At 41.5% G+C, this 17683-nt stretch overlaps 1 protein-coding gene across 3 annotated transcripts in view; it reads left to right on the top strand.

The window, feature by feature from the left end:
- Positions 1-17683, top strand: part of SPTLC3 (serine palmitoyltransferase long chain base subunit 3) — a 99452-nt gene that overhangs the window by 70402 nt on the left and 11367 nt on the right. For all 3 annotated transcript variants that reach the window (XM_088160731.1, XM_088160732.1, XM_088160733.1), the window contains 3 exons: positions 2077-2182; positions 10015-10234; positions 12370-12496. In XM_088160731.1, the coding sequence (XP_088016857.1) occupies positions 2077-2182; positions 10015-10234; positions 12370-12496 (453 nt within the window). The remainder of the gene's footprint in view (positions 1-2076; positions 2183-10014; positions 10235-12369; positions 12497-17683) is intronic.

The following is a 17683-nucleotide window of genomic DNA, read 5'->3' as shown; positions in this document are numbered from 1 at the left end:
AAGTCAAATTCTTCACACCACCTCCTGGGCTGGTGAACAGTCTTTGGCCATTGCTGCTGAAAACCCTGGGCTGGTGATGGTCAAACAAGGAAGGACTGTTATTTTCTCTATAACTGGTTATTCAGGATGGACTCGTGCAGCTCATCATCTTAATGTCATGTCTCTCAATCTAACTGTATTTAATGGGTAAATAATTTGATTCTGAAAGTCACCTTGGGGTTGTGCTATTGTTTTTCCTGCTGCTCAGTGTATCCCACTTTCTGAAAAGCTTAAGTACAAGCACATAGAGCACTTTGTTTTCACCTTGAAGAACAAAAGCAGCCTTTTGTGGGGAATTTTTCCTATTTTCCCTTTCCCGATGAGGCACAGAGATAATAGGTCAGTAAAATTCATGAACAAATTATGTGTTGAGTATTACAGGCTTCATGTTTTTCAGAATGAGACATCAAAAAGAAGGTGAGATAGCCCTGATCCTGCAAACAGACATCTTCTTAGCCTGTACTCCAGCAGGACTATATTATGTGTAAAGTCAGGGAAACTCATCCCTTGGAGATGTTTTCTCTCCAGTCTGTGGTCTCATGTTCCACAGTAGTTTGGACAGAGGACCTATTCACTGCCATGTGTTTTTTTAAAACAAAATTATATACATTTCACTTCATCTCCTCTTTCCTTTTTTTTTCTTTTCCTGTGCTAAAACAACTGAATCTTTAAGCCATGCTTTTAGCTCAGAGGCAAATGACTTTTCTGAAGTCAAGAGCCAATCTGGACTGATACATAGACAGAACACTGAATTGAAAAACCTTGTGTGATTCAGAAGAGGGTTTCAAAGGTCTCAAAAGGATTTAGATGACAGTGACATCAGTAGAGAATAATTTCGTGGAGGAAAGGAGGTGTCCAAATTTTACTGCGAGCTGTCATCCTGAGGGAGCCCTTTAAGAGGAGTTCTAAGTATTTTCTACTTGAAACAAAAGAGAACATGGGCAGCTGCAAATGTTCAGGTTGGTTAAAACTTTCCCTTATAAAGCACCAAAGAACTTTTATTTCCTTGATTGCCATCTAGTGGAAAGTGTGCTGTCTGCATCGCATCATTCCTGGCAGCATTTCCATCTCAGAGCTCGCTGAGCTGTGCAGGCCATTGCACCACTGAAACAAGGGGCAGCTGATATTGTCCATGCCTATTTTGTAGAGCACAGCAGGGACTTGCTAAGTCAGGTGCAGAGTGGTAATTTCATTGCTGAGAACTTTACCTTCCACCAACATCACTAAATGTTGCTAGGAGTAGGTGAGGCATCAGGATGTGGAAGGGTTCAGGTCATAACTTGATCATCTCTCAAGGCACAGGTTATTCACAATGGGCAATTAATGTGCAAATTGCCCCATTCCCCTCGGGTAGAAACCAAATTTTGGATTAATATTAATATTTCTAAGGTGTATTTTTTTTTCCCTCAGGACAATTCATTTTACACATTAACTTTGTGCTATTGTAGAAGGTTGATCAACTGCGTTGTGTTGCTGAAGCAAATGGGATTATATTGTGAAAAAATGCCATTGATTTCCTCAGCCCACTGTTTGAGCTGATCTGTAGAGTTTCTTGGGTATTATGAGACTCTGTAGGATGTTATTGGAAAACATTTTGAAATGCCAGTCTGGATTCCTGAGAAGTACCAGAACAATTCATTTTGAAGAGTGTCCCTTCATTGGAGACACCAGAATACTGGTGCATTGAAAGTCACATTTGGCCTGACCCTGATTTCTGTGGTATTTTTTCTTGCTTCTTCCCTTCTGCCTTTAAATACAAAACAAAAGAAGAAGAATTCAGAAGATTCCCAGGTCAGGTGCATAACTGAAAGCTTTTTATAACTCTTCTTGTCACTAAATTGCATTTACACCGATGAAAGTAATTGTTGGGTTTTGCCTACTAATAAAGGAAGTTTATCTTTAGTACACTTTTTTTTTTATATATAATGTTGTTCTTTTCTGCATAGGAAAAATAGCACCCAAGAGAAAATTGAAAGTTCTTGTGAAAAATCTTTGTTGATGTTTTTCCTTCCTCCTTTTTCTTATTTTTAAATAAAGATATGCAGAGCCTCGAGAAGTTGCTGAGAGATGCAATAATATATGGACAGCCTCGCACCCACAGAGCATGGAGAAAAATTATCATCCTCGTGGAGGGCATTTACAGGTATGTTTGTGTCATAGAAAGATGAGTATTCTATCATTTCTGAGGACAGAGTGATGAATTGAGTGGGGCAAACTCTGACTCTAGGTATCTTAGGGAAATCTTAATGAGAGCAGAAGTTACAGTAACATTCTGTGATCTCATAAATATGTTGTTTTCCATTATGGCAGCCTGAACCCTGTATCCTGTAGCTCCAGTTAGATCCTGTGCATTGTTCTGAATGTTGATTTAGCAAATCACAGTAGAGTGGAAGATGTACTGAGAGCAAGCCAGGTAAGGTGACGTGTGTTGTGACAGATGTGATAAAGTTCATGGTGATGCCTAAAGAGGTTACCTAGAACAGGGGTTAGACACTGTTAAAGGTATACAGTAGGTATTTATCAAAAGGCCTTCAAAGGATACACCTTGGGCATTACTAGAGCCTGGCCAGGGCTACACCCAAGATGGACACAAGATGGACAGCCATTCATGAGTTTTCATATTTTATAAGTTTTGGTCCATTTACATATCGGGGTTGATTGTCCAATTCCAGCCCCAGGTTCTGCAGTTCCATCCTCCCAGATTACTTTCCTCAATTTGCTGCTGTTTGCACTTTTTGGGCCTGAAGCTGCAATGGTGTCCTTGGTTCTCAGGCTGGAAAAGGATTGCTTTGTCTAACTAATCAGTGAAGAGAACTTGCTAACACTTTAAGTGAAGTTCAGAGTTATATACTAATGCAGTGCAGAATCTGGGAAATATGAAAGCTAAAACTTAAGGTATCAGTGGAGCTATAATTGGTGAGGAGTTCTACCAAGTGAGTAATCTGAGAATTAACTTTCTAGAGTTGTTTGTTACATGTGGGCAGATCAAGAGACAACTATACAGAACTGATTAGGCTCTGCATGTCCAGTTCTTCCCTAGCTGTTGAGATCTTAAATTTCAACCTAAACTGAGGTTAAGTGATACCAGCACCTTCTTAGTAACTTGTGCTGGATCTAATAGACTCACACTTCAACAGGAAAATTGAAAGACTGGCTTTCAGAGAATTATATAGTGGTATTTAATGTTGCCCTAGTCCCTGGAGGAATTCAAATGAGAGAAGTGCCCTTGAGAATCCATCTGATAATAGCAGCATCAATAATACGATGTAATTATAGAGCAGCTCAGTCAGATAGCTACGGTGTGGTGCAGCTTACACCCAGCCAGAAAGGCAAACAGTCACAGGAGTTGAGCAGCAGAGCAGTGGCACCAGCCAGGCTCACCATCCTGGGCTTCATCCTGGCAATTGCTCCAGTCCAGAGAAGGTCACTGGGAAGGCAGCCAGGGGGCTCATGGAGGGGCAGCCACTGACAGGTGTGAGTTGGAGAAGGGAAAGGCAGGAAGGGCTGAAGAAGCAGGGGTTTGGACAGTGAGGGGGCTTGCAGGGATCTAGGCAAGGCTACTGTGGTGGTGACAGGAGATGGGGGAGCAGGACAAGGGTGGTTTAGGGAGCGGCAACACCTGCCCCAGAGAGGAGAAAACCAGAACCACTCATTCACAGGACACGACAGGGTTTATAAAAGTGGCCTTAAAATTTTATACATAGGGGTTGTATCATTTGTTGCTGAAATACAGCCAGTCTGGATGGACAGTCACTTATGCCATTTTACTGCAAAATATTGGCACAGCTTTGCCAATTAACTTTTATTTTGGAAGAAATCTTTTATGATCTCATGTCATCACAACTTCATAGCTGTCAGTGCTTTCTTTTTGCCTAACGTTTTCCATCTGCAAAGAGACTAAATCAGTCCTTATCTAAACACCTGTCACTCAGAGGTGAAGCAGGTCGGCAGCAGATCAGCTGATCCAAGGCAGGCTGAACGTGTCCTTTCAACCAGAATAAACACAGCAAAACTACAAATAAACATCCCTTGGCACTACTAAAAGAAAGCTCGGATTTAAGGACTTTGATCATGCAGAAATTAAGTGGACCACCAACATTTTACTGACAAATGTTCCCATTGGTCACATGGCTGGCAGAAAAGACTCCAGCTGCTGAGCTTTGTTCACTTTTAAATCCTTTACCCTGAATATTGACCACTAGGGAACAAGAAGGTAGACTGGTAACACTGATGGATGGATCAGTCCAAGCAGTGGGACAAACCCACTGTCAGCTATTTAACTATACTAACTTACAACTGTATTTCCAGATTAATGTTTGGTGTAGAGGTTTCTTTTGCTGTCATTTTGCAGTTCATTCTCAAATGAGATTTAATTTTCCAAAGTTCAAAGAGCCTTATGTTGGAGTGCAAAAATAAAAGCACGTTGAACCTCAGAGTACCTACTAAAAGGAACCATAAAGTTCCTTCAGCTCCATAAAGGCTAAATAATGTTAAGACCATTGAGTGTCTATGCTTCTAAAAGGTGTAAAGTAAAAGAAAAACAAAGCTCAGCTCTCTTAATAGCCTCTTGTTGGAAGCTATCCCTAGCAGTAGCTAGGTTGGTTGGTTAGTTCTATTCACAGTCTAAGCAGATCAGGAATTGTAGAGCATGGTTTGGTTGTGCTGTGACTGGAGGGGGAATGCCACCAGGTGCCACCGCGCTGTGTCCCTGTCACCGCTGCCAGCCCTGGACACGCCAGCCAGGCACTCCCTGCAGCCCTGCCAGGGGCAGGCTCACAGCCCGGGCAGTCAGAGCCAGCTGGTAGCTAAGAACATTTCATATGCAAAAAAAAAAAAAAAAAAGCTGGAGAAGGACAGAGTAGAAATACTCTTACTTTTTTCGTGTGTATGTTCTTTCCTTTCTTGGCTTGGGGTTTTTGAAAGACTAAAATTTTCCAGCCCCATATTGGCTAATGATAGTTTTCTTGAAGCTTTGCCAAGTGCCAAATTAACATTCATCAAGAGAGTTTAAGAGGAGTTAGAGTGTAGTTAATGTATTCTTCTTACAATAGTTAGTACTGCTTTTTTTTCCCCCTTAAGTTATGCTTCATGGACAGCAAATATAGAATTTAAATAACTTGGTCAGAGCCATTCTCCAAGTTAAAATACCTTGATTTGCAAGTTTGGCTTGGCAAATTTTTACAGAAATGCTTTTTCCAGAGATGTAAAAGAAAACACTAAGCTTTCCTTCTTTAAAACAATATTGTTGTATGGGACACCATAGTCTTAGTATGGTGAAGTTCATGGTATGGAAAGAAATTTGCCTTCTGTTTCCATTAGGAGTATCTTAAAGTGTTTACCCTGTGCATAAGCCTAGACTTACCAGCTGGCAAAATTTGAAAAGGGTCATTGTTAGCCAACATGAGCATTTCTGGAAATCAAACTTGTGTTTGAAACCATAAACCACAGATTTTACTTGGTTACAACTGAAGGCAGAATTGGCCCCTCAACTTGAGAAGCACTCAAGCTACATGTCAAATAAATAGCATTAAGTACACGTTTGTTTGCTTTTAATGTCTCTATTATCTTGAAAAGAAAAAAAAAAAATCATCAAAAGTAAATGTAACTCCTAGTGAAAGCTGGCTCTCAGCTTGGACCAGCCTAGGAGCAAATATATTCCATTTGTGTTCCAAACTGAGGGAGACCATCTAGCCATCAACCTTGACTCCAAAAAGCATGAACAAGTTTTGGCAGTGACCGGGGCACAAGTTAAACCGACTTGCTAATTCATATTTTCATTATTTGAATTCCAGCTAATGTTTTCCTTGGCTTCTGCCATTTCCAGTTCAGGATTAATCAGTTACTGTGTTCTTACATGAATTGTGGTAGGCTTCTGCTCTCTTCCATGCATATTTACTGAGGAGTCAAATAGGCCAAGGCCCAGGACAGAAGTTATGGGGCATCAGAAATTGATCAAAACAGAATGGTTTCCATTTGTTTTTTCCTTACTTTTAGTTTAATTTGTGTATTTTCCCTTCCTGCTAAGAAATTAGCTCTGATCAGTTAGATGTTGTCCAATGCCTTTTCATATGTATTAGAAGTTCCTTGGGATTCAATGCCAAAAGTGTAGGAAATTTAGCGGAGTAATTTTTTATTTCCTGGGATTAAGTAACTGGACTTCCAGAAAAGAATGAGGTAACATTTAATGTCTTTGGCCAAGGACCAGCATTAAAGGTTAACATTTCTATAATTTCAGTGTTGAAATGAAGTTGTATTTGAGGGCAGAGTTGAAAGATTTCCTTAAAATTATTGCTCTAAAGTACAAAACAGAGATTGTTGTATGAATGTACAAGGTTTATGTAAGAAAACAGTACCTAAAGTAACTGTTAAAGTGGAATGTATATGTCTTGTGGGTAGCAGGCCAAAGGAGGGATTTTTCCCAATTACAAACTAGCTTGAAAGGGGAACAGATAAACTCTTCAAATGTTGAAAAGATAGTGGTACTCTAGGGCATGTTTAGAGATGAAGTGGATAAGAGGTCGAATATTTGTAAATTGGTTTTTCTGACAGGAAAAAAAAAAAGGAAACTGTGGTACCATAGTAGAATGTAGAAACCTCTTTTCCTGAGAAGTTTCAATAGAAACTGGGTAAAAAACCATCAGTGTTGTGTCAAGGGTGAGCCTGTGTTCCAAGTGAAGTGACCATCACAAGCACACACCTCCCATCTCTTAGAGCACCTGGCTCCACAATTCATCAGCTGCATCAGGAAGAACACACACCTCCCATCTCTTAGAGCACCTGGCTCCACAATTCATCAGCTGCATCAGGAAGAACATCTGTGGTTTGATGGGGATTGAATCAACTTTCAAACCAGAGTCTTCTAAAAACTTGGGATTATCTCCTCACGTCTGGAAACTCTTCAGACTGAGTGGGTACTAACCCAAGTTTTTGTGCCTGTCCACAACACAAGGATCAGCTGCAATCTGGAAGCTTTCCATCCCTTCTACCAAGCTAGGAATTTGTGCTACAAGGCAGGGTGTCATGCCACGTAATGAGAAACCTGGCCTGGGCAGAGACAGCTTTAGTTCATCTGCATCTGGGGGGTTTTTATATGCCCTGTGTGCTTGAGCAGGTCTGGAAACAGATCAATACGTTTGTACACAAAGCTAAGTGGCCCAGCCAGAGTGAGACAGAAGCAGTACAGTTCACTTCTGGCTCTTTGGTTTAAGCTCACTTGACGTAAACATTTACTGAAGGATTCAGTAAACTTTCCATTTGGGCTACCCAAGGAGTTACGTGAAGTGAGCTTTATCTTGAAGCAGTTCTAGACAGCGTGCTGTGCATATCACTAACCATCTCCTAGGCTCAAAAGAGAGACCAAGACCAGAGCAGGCAGCAAAAGAGTTCTCATCTCTGCCATCGAGAGGGCTGAGACACGGTGGAATGGCAGCACAGACCATGGACACGACTCCAGCAGCACTTTATCTGTTCCATGGATGCTTCAAGACCACATTAGGACCTCTGTCAGCTGTTGCATTTATGTCAGCCAGCGTCTTTCAAGAGCAGTAGATCAGAACTGGAACTGAATACAAGTGCCTTGTTTTGCTAAGCAGATTAGAGTTCCAAGAGAAATCTCCTACTCATGTGAGAAAAAAAAAATTCATTAAATCTTCTAAATGGCTAAATCTTGCATCAGCCATGTACCAGCTCCATGTATTCTCGGATTCAGCACAACTTTCCTTCCCTTATGTGAATACACAGCATTTTTAATTCACCGTTTTTTACTCTTTTTGAAGTTAAATGCTGTCTCTCCTGCTGGATCTCCACGAGCCACCGAGCCTAATGATGACCATATAAATGTGGAAAAACTGTTATTATCCTTCTCTGCCTGGCTGGTGTGCCCAGGCGTTGCTGGAGGGTGGGATTGCAGTTTTCAGAGGTGCTCCTTGGCTCTCCAAGACCAGACACAGCTGAACTCTGCCAAGCCCAGCACGTACCATGGTGCACGTCCAAGCACTCCCAGTGGCTCAGTGTCATTTTAGCTGACTAATGCTCTGACTCTGGGCTATGTGAGGACTCTGGGCTCTGCCCTTGTATTCACTAGGAAAATAGCTGTGGTGGTTTAAGTTGCTTCTCCCCCAGCTGCCAAGTGCCTTTTGGGAAAAGTGAGAAAGCCCAGTCCTCAGGAGCTTGCAGTACAAGCCCACCCTTCTTTGCTGCAAGGGACCATGTTGCCAGCACGCAGTCTCACAGCTGCCTCTTTTATGGCTGGGCAAGACAGAGGGACAAGATTTGCCAGCAGTCACCAACAGCCAAAATTATGCCTCCAGGCACACACAGCCAGCCTCTCTGAACCTCCCAGTGTGAACAGCACAGGCAACCCTTGTCCATGGCTACTCCCCCATGCTGTTACACTAATGGAGACTTGCCTTTGGGCAGGTCTCCTTCAAAACTGCTGACCAGTTTCCAAGCTTACTCAGGAGACTAAAGGATGAAGAAGGACTAAAATTGTCAGAAATTTCCCAAGTGCTAAAAGCACATCGTGCTCCTTTTATGGTGCCAAACTTGCAGCTGCACAGTACAAGTAAAGTAGCAAAAAAGCAGCTTGTGAAAGCCATTGGTCCAGGATCCAAAAATTTCCAAGATGCTGCTGATTACACTTCTCTTTTGTACTTGCTATTTGGGATCAAAGTCCCTATTTCTGGTCACCTGAAATTTATTGCATTTGCAAGTGGATACACCTTAGCCGTGAGCCTTAGCCACAGAGCCCTGGTTTTCCTGGCACACAGCACACTGACTTTGTGCTTGATAGGAAGTTTTTAGCTTTTAGAGACCTGCTTGCTCGAGCTAGTGGAAGACAATTAACTAGTTATGAAATGAATACTGAGTGGATCTGAGCATATCTAAGCACAGCAGTAGTCATCTCACAAAGGTTTTCAGGACACAAATCTTCACAGCAATACTCTGCATATGTCATCTTTATGGGATCAGAGAGCGTTTCTTATTTATGTCCCCACGCTTTCATTTTGCTGGACACCTCCTCTGTGCCTTCTCATTTACTGACACGACTGCCAACAGTGCAAAAGATTTATCACCTCTTCTCATTTCTATAAATCTCAGTACACCATTAATCACAGAATCATGGAATGGTTTGGATTGGAAGGGACCTGAATGCTCATCTTGTTCCAACCCCCCTGCCATGGACAGGAACATCTTCCACTAAACCAGGTTGCTCAGAGCCCCATCCAAACTGGCCTAGAACACTGCCAGATATGGGGCATCCACAGCTTCTCTGAGCAACCTGTGCCAGTTCCAAATATTTCATTTTTCTGCATGGTTGTAAGAAAGTAAAAAGAAAAGGAATGGAAGCGTTTTTCCTTTTGATTACTAGGTAGCAGGCTATATTTCCCAAAAAGTACATATCGAAGCAAAAATTGGCAAGACTGGATTTCAGCTGCCTGTTTTAATCCCTGATTCTGTGAAGACTGGGAATACTTAGAGTTTATGGCACCAGCTGTGGGTTTCACATGGCCCTTCTCCAGTGTATGTTGGACCCAGCTCCTCTGCACCAGATGAATTTGCTCTAGAGATGTTATGCCCAAATATTGCCACAGTAGCTGACGGTGAAGTAAGCAAGGACCAGACTGAATTATAGCAGTTCTTTATAATATTTGTTTTGTAGAGATGAACTGTAATGTGCTGCTCAGGGTGAGTATCTCCACCTTGCTTTACACCTTTCCTTCTCTCCTCTGACACGTTGACAATTCACAAACATTCAAAGACTTTTTGACTGGTTTTGAATGTTTGAATTCTAAAACTGTTGAACAGTTTTGTACTCGCCCGCAAACGGGAATGGGTTGCAAGTTTTCTTTGGCTTGTAAGTAAAAATTCAGGTTCCAGAAGAACTTTGGTGGAACAAGGCAATGAATATATTTTCTGCCAGCATGGGAAAGAGTAGAGGGTTTGTTGTTCACCTCTGATTCCCTCCCTGTGCAGCATGGAAGGGTCCATCGTGCGCCTGCCAGAGATAGTCTCCTTGAAGAACAAATACAAAGCCTACCTCTACTTGGACGAAGCTCACAGCATTGGTGCAGTGGGAGCAACGGGCCGAGGAGTTGTGGAATACTTCGGGATGAGTCCCGACGATGTTGACGTATTAATGGGAACGTTCACAAAGAGCTTTGGCGCAGCTGGAGGATACATAGCTGGCAAAAAGGTAAAAGGAAATCAGAAACTATTTCACATCAAGGGTGTGGGAACTGCTTTTGTATGATGTATGATACATTTCAGTATCTTTTTGAACAGGCTGCTTAATGTGAGAGCCGTTCTGAAGTTAGCATCATTTTTGCCCAGATCCCAAATGCACATCAAACAGTCAGACTTTCTTATTTTTGTCTCATGTTCATATTATGTAATTTGCTTGAGTTGGGTTGTTCTGTGCCACCCTGATGATTGTTGTTTGTCTTGGAAATGTTTGGGCATGTTGTGGTTGGCTAATACACTTCCCTACATTAATTTGCATGCGGATTGCTCATTACTTTGTTTCGCATTTGTAAACAGTGTGTGAAGCAATATTGAGAGATTAAAACCACAGTTTCATCCACTGATAATAAAATTCCTAAAGAGTTGTGGATTGACATAGTTGCATTTTTTAGGAGAATGGAGAAAAAGGTTACTGGGAGCTTTTTGCAATAGTAAATTCTGTGTCCTCAGTTGCTCCGCGTACATTAACAAAACAATCTCTTGCCAACAACAGATGTCAACAAAAAGTAGAGCTGAGCTTGCTTTAACTGGGGGTGTAGAAGAGAAAGCATAATCAGCACCATTGTGAAATATCATTGGTTTTGTTGCTTGACAGAGAGATCAAATAGTTGCTGATTATTTTCTCTTTTCATACCCAGCTGAATGTATTTTTTAAGCAGTCTGCTGAATGAGTGGGAAGCCTGTTTAGAGAGCCCATATGGTTGTTGTCAGGATAACACTAATAAGGGTAGCCCTACAGTAGAATAAAAGGGCTATAAGAAAGTATCAACCATGTATTTCTTCCTGTCTTTTTTGGGGGTTTCCACTAGAGATCTTAAAACCAAGTGTCATAATATATCAAGAACCAATTTTCTTTGTTTCCTTGGCTTCCTGAATTTGTATCTGTAGGTTTATTTCTTACCAAAGACAATGTGGGTAATGTAGCTAGAAAATATAGAAAGATTAGACCTGTGAAAAGTAGTCTGATGTAATTTATTCTCTAATCCTTGGAAGTTTTTTAACTGAAAAGAGGTCACTCTTTTCACCCTTGTGTGTATCACTAAGTTTTGCCTCAGGCTTCTCAGCCTTGGAAGGCTGCTCACCCACTCGCCCACTTACATTCCTTTCTGCAGCCAAAAACTCACAGTGGTGCTGTTTATTCTGCATCAGCTGGAGCTTCTTAGCCTTTAACCAAACCCTTAGGAATACAACTGCAATATGTGCATGCACAACCTGTGTAAGGCTAGGTAAATCTTTATCCTCAGCACTGGAGTTACTGTGTAGACTCCTACAGTATTTTGGTAGTGATTTGTGTTACTCTCACTGGATTTTTTTTTCTGATGACCATTTTTTGATCAAAGTCAATTTTCAAGTAGGCCTTATTCCTTTCTCACTAACATGCACTCAACTTTTAGTGTGCTAACTGTTACTCTGATGTTTTGCACTAGGAGCTATAAGTTGTTATAACAATGATGATCTTAGTAAGATCTGAATTCTGCATGCCTGGATTCAGGAGAGTTACTGGTGTTTTAGACTTGCCTACAGTATATCAGTGGTTTTTCTATGAGGACAGATTGTGTTCACAGTTACTGTGTTCTTAGGAAATGTTAAAGCAATTATGCCAACTCCGACATGACTGTCCCTGCCACACTGATTGAAACTTTTGAAAATTTATGTGCTTATAGGCAAAGATAGATCCCAGTAAGGTTGCTTTTCCTGATCTAGGTCATGTGGAGAGGACTTACACTGATGTCGTATAGCCTTTGTTTCATTACCAGAGGAGAACTGAGCAGCATTATTTTCAGTGCAGCTGTTCATTGGTCTTGAAATTATTTTGGCTCCTTTATAATAAGTCTTAGCACAGAAGTAAACATTCTTCTATTCCAGACTTTTGTTTCACCTGTAATTGCCCCACTTATATGGTAAAGCATTTGCACCTGCCTGATGTTTCTTCAGGCCATGTATTAACAGTGGCAGCCAAGAATGCAATCCAGTAGCTGGTGAAACATCCTCTTCCTTTTGCACATTCCCTCTCCTGCAGTAGTTAAGAGGGAGATCTGCTGTTTGGCCAGCTCAAAGCTCATTCATGCCTTGTTTTGCTTGTGTAAGGGCCTCGTGGACTTTTTACGAACTCATTCTCACAGCGCTGTGTACGCCACATCTATGTGTCCCGCCGTGGCAGAGCAAATCATCAGGGCAATGAAATGTCTCATGGGACTGGATGGGACAACACAAGGTAAGCCTCCTTCCTTCCTTCCTTCACTTATTTCAGCTGCTACCAGAGCATCTCTCTGGGTATGGGTATTGTTTGCACAAGCAAAACCTCATCCAGCAGCAAAGACGTATTGCAATGGCAGTGCGAAAGAAATCATTCTTATTGTAAAATTAATATCTGAATCACCATATTTCTAAGTGCTGTTGACCCTGGGGTTTTTTCCATGCTCACCCACATGCAGCAGGGATTTTGGAGTTCTGGCTATATAGTTGCCAGTCCATCCTGCTTTGCAGCAACAAATAGAAATACATGGATTTCCCTTGGTGTACATTGTCTGACTTTGTAGTAGGGTTCATAAGGACACACCATTTTTGGGCTAGGTGCTGTCAGTTCAGCTTCTTTGTAAGTGTGAACCTTGAAAATGGCAAGCAACTCAAGCATGGTGCAGCATTTCAGAACAGGTATTGTCTGCTAAATAATAGTATGAGAAGATGATTATAATAATTCCTGCCTCACTCGGGCATCAATTATGGTGTCCTGAGCCTAGTTTTGTACTACATTTTGTCCCAAAAGAATTGACTACTTTGTGTCCTTATGAAAAATTAGGTGTATTTCTTTTCAGCTCTTGAAGTTGCAGATGCAGCTCTGAAGTTGCAGGTGTCCAATCCTCTGTGTGACATGCTTTATCCTCTGTGTGATGTTTTATCCTCTGTGTAATACCTTTTCTGTACAACAAGCAACAAAACAACTGTGGCATACCTATCTGTTACCGTTTCAAAGCAATGCTGATATGTGTTCAGTGTTCTAGGAATTAAATCCCAATATGGAGAAAAAGTGTTTGAATTTGTGTAGATATTTTTCAGGAATGTCTGAGAGTCATGCTATTCTTTAACGTGCAGCTGAGGATAACATTCTGCTCTGAGTTGCAATCTCTTTTATACTGGTCCAGCAGTGCTATTTTCTCTTCCTTTGTCTGAGACTAACAGAATTAATTCTGTATTAGTCCTCCCTGATAGATATGACCGGGATAAGGTGGGAATGGAAGAGATGAAGGGTAGATGAGAGCAGGTGAGATACTGCTCCGCACTACTCCGTTGCAGTGCCCTAGAGGGCTGTTTCAAACCATGACAGATACAAGACTATTCAGACATTCATCACAGTGTTTCGATGAGGCCAGGATTCTACAAGACCCAGAGTACAGAAGGAGGGATGGAGAATCCAGTCCCAGCACCAAATTCTGCTGAGTGCAAGGGCAAAAGGCAGCAAAACTCGGGCGCGATGCGCGGGCGGTAGGGGAGCGATGCTTCTGTCATTTCGGCGGAGAAGCCGGAGCATAAAAATCTGCTTCCAGCTTGAAGTTTGGAAGGTCCTGGTTGCATGTGCTGGCTGATGCCTACACGTGTTTGGTGTAAGAGACCACCTCTGATATCTTTCTCAGGGGTAGCCCGGGGCCACGGCTGGCGCCTGCCGTGAGAGGGCGGTCTGACACTGAGCCTGCCCGGCACTCGCTGGCTCAGCGCTCGCAGATGCCGCGTGTAAAACACGAAACATGCCGAGCATTTCCAGCCCTCCAAAGCCTGGTAAAAATGCTCTTCAGCTAGCGTGATTCTGCGTGCAGTTCAGTGCAGGGTAAGAAGAGAGCTGGGTTCAAGATGGAGTCTTTTAAGATGTGCGTGTCTGACTTAGGGCTAAGAGTTTGAAGCATTTTCTCTTCAACGAGCGGTGTTGTTTCATGACACAGTGTTTGGATTTCTGCACTAAATAAGAGCTTATTAAGTCTTCTGCAAATCTGTTATGAAATAAATTAGTGTTCTGTCATTTTTATTTAATTGTCTTGTAATATGAAATGCAAATGAGTAGAAAAACAACTGAATAAATCATATATCACAACTTAGACCATTGCACAAAGGCTAGCAAGCTGGCTGTGATGTGTAAAAATGTTTCTTGTCCTTCTGAGCCAGACTCATTATTTTAGTCTTTTGGGTTTTCTTTCATGTGGGCCTCCCTTCATTAGGCTGTCTTGTGGACTACAAAAAAACCCCACAACCCAAAATACAGGAAAAAAATGCTATGCTGGGCCACACTACAATGTGTTGCTTTGGCATCAGAGAGAGGAAGGTGGTGGCTTAGAAAGGAGCAAGGAACAGAAGGGAGGAAGCACTGTCTCTCCGTAGATATTTTTGATTCCAAGGACAATGACCTTGGCAGAGTTCTTTTGGTCCACTGTCATAGAAGGTGAATCCTGCACACAAGACATTCTTGTGAGAGAGTGAGCTGTGGAGCAGAGAAGTTTCAAGGAGACTGAATTTGCCACAGGGTAGTATCGACCATGTGTTGTCTGGAAGCCTCTCAGATCCATAGAAGGATCCATAAATAATGGATAATAAAAATAAACTTGCATAGAAATTTATTTTGCAATTAATTTCAAATGGCATTCCCTTCCCACTGGACAATATGAGGGATCCTTTATAAGGAGATATCCACCAATGGTTTGTCCTCCAGAGGTCATTTCTCTGGGAGAGTGAGCCTTGCACAAATCACTGGGAATGTTTTAGACAATAATGAAATTAGAGTTTGCTAAAAAGTTCCATGTGAATTAGAGGGTGCTCGTTGGAAACAGGATGAAATAAGGGGACAACAAATGTGCTAACCCAGCATGTTCTTACATCTGAACTTGAGTCCTTGGCACATTAACAGACTAAGAGAAGGAAGACTGATTTGGGCATTTAAGTCACTGCTGAGAAAAATCCCTATTTTTTTAGTTTTCTTTATTTCCCCAGATATAAGACTATTACAGTCCCTTGAATTTCTTGGTAGTTATTCTCCACTACTTTGGTAAGCAGCTGATTTAGAAAAGACTAGCACAGATGCAGTTATATAGTAGATAATGCAAGAGCCCAGAAGTGCAGATACTGCTTGTGTATCCTGATCTGTACCCAATTGATTGACCTTCCATATTTTCTTCTTTTATTTTCAATTAGTAAGAATATAGTTGTTTGGAAAAGGAATCAGGATCTGGATTTTCAGGATAGAATCAGTATAGGGGATGTATGACTGCAGGATATGAATAGATGTTTATGTTTCCCTGCTTCATCACAGGGAAGGAACAGGTTAGCACCTTCAGAGTAATTCTATGAAACCTAAACTGTTCAGCTGGAAATTACCCACAGCTGGTGTCTGTTCCATGCTGAAAGGTGCAAACACGTGGGTATGTTCCACATCAGTATTTGTGATAGCTGTGAGACATGAATGTCATGATAATGTGACTGGGAGGATACTGCAGAGCCCACAGCCAGCTATTACATTTTCATTTATTTTGCCATGTTTTCTGGGGCGACTCGAGAAAATGAAGGGCAAGAAATGCAAAATTAGGAGAAGGTAGTAGCTCCCTCAAAACTGATACAGCATTGTTCCTCTGGGGAAAGAGGAACAGGTTGAGGTCAATATTACCAATATTTCTTGAGCAACTATATCCAAAGAATCAGAAACTGACTAGAAAAGATGCAAATGTGAAATCTAATTTTTAGTGGAGTAAATGTCCTGTTTTTTCTCAGTGCCATGTTTTACAGAACTCTGAAAATCGATGTCTTGTGGAACAAAACACATTTGTTCCTAGTACCATAACATCATAGATACTTTCATAGTTCTTATAATAGAGTTGTTCAAAAGTGTATGAACTTCTGGCAGCTGTATTTCCTCTAGAAATGTCATAAGGCAGCAAGTTCCACAGTTCAGCTCATGTAGTCTATTAAAAAAAAAAAATCATTTTATCCCTCTTAAGCCTTCGTGGCCTTTTCATCTCATATGTGTCTCTGCCCATTTATTTAGGAAATATGGGAAGCAGAAGTCCCCATGGCATTTACTCTTTATAATTCATAATATAGATATTCTTTATGTGTTCTCCTTGTGGCTTCTCATTACACCACTGGAGATACCTCAGGAAACTCAGCAGCTGCCTTAGTGGTTTTATCCCATGATGAGGCTGGAGTTGACTCAGAGTGTTTGGACCCTGCACAAATTTGCAAGTACACTTGCTTGCATGCAACACAGCCCCTCCAGCTGTGACCTCAGACCTTTTCTTCCTCCCCCCTTTCTGCATGGGAATACCAAAAGCATATTTTTACACTTAAATTTGATAGGTACAAAATAGAACCACTAGGCAGACAGAGTTAAGACTGCTGGGAAGTCCAAAGCAATTTTTTTGATGACTAATAATAGATTGTACTGGCTTAAAAAGCAAATTGCAGCATTTACAAAGGAAACATTTTTTTCTGTTTAATGCATGGCAAACAATAATTCACCAACAGCAGTGAGCAGTTTTCATGTTTTCATGGGATATTGAAACATGTAAAAGTTTGTCCTCTGGAATCTACTAGTAAAACATGTTTTGTTAAAAGGTAATTCCTGAAATAGTTTAGATTGTGTTTCCTTAAAATGTTCATTTACTTTGCCATTTGTGCCTGATGGGTTTATCTTTTTGCAGCTTCTAGTTTTCATTTGTGTTTTTCGCAAACTCTTGAATTCTTGCATTTGAGCTCACTCAGATTGTGAGAAATGGCAGAATGCTGCTTTCTGTTTTGGTTTGGCATTAAAGAAATTGTTTTTAGAAGGTTCCTTTTTAAGATATTTCCATTGGCCTCAGATGTTCTTTTATAACTGGAGGACCAGCTTCTTAAAATCAGTTTCCAACATTTTCCTCTGCGATCTGTCCCCAACAGTCTTTGGAAAACACTAGTTTTGCTTTGTCAGCATCCTCTGTAAATTCAGAAGCCTTAGTTCCACATCACTATGACCTGACATAAACCAGCACTGGTGCAAGGAAGTGCAGTCATGTCCTCAGTTTCTCCTCCCCCTGCCTATCCCCTTTCCAATGTTTTTTTCCTACGCCAGTGGGACTGTTCGTGCAGCCGTGCAATGAACTGAATCACAGCACTGATGGAGCTGAAAAATAACCAACCCTCCCACAAATGGTTAGCCTACACCCAGACTGGTTCCCAGAGCCACTCTGCCATGTGGCTCCATGAGTCCCAGTGTCAGGACTTGAGCAGCTGGAGCCAAGAGGAACAATCCATTTTGCAGCAAAATAAATCTGTGCCAGACTGGTCTGATCATGAAACTATCTCTGTAACCTTTAAATCTGTAAGTGACTTAGTCATGGACCCCTTGGACCTGCTCAAAACAGCTTGCAGAATCAGTCATGCTAAAGCT

This window comes from Sturnus vulgaris, chromosome 3, assembly GCF_052056855.1.
Source record: "Sturnus vulgaris isolate bStuVul1 chromosome 3, bStuVul1.hap1, whole genome shotgun sequence".
NCBI lineage: Eukaryota > Metazoa > Chordata > Aves > Passeriformes > Sturnidae > Sturnus > Sturnus vulgaris.
The sequence above is the reverse complement of the archived record's forward strand: the minus strand, read 5'-3'. Positions and strand labels throughout refer to the sequence as shown.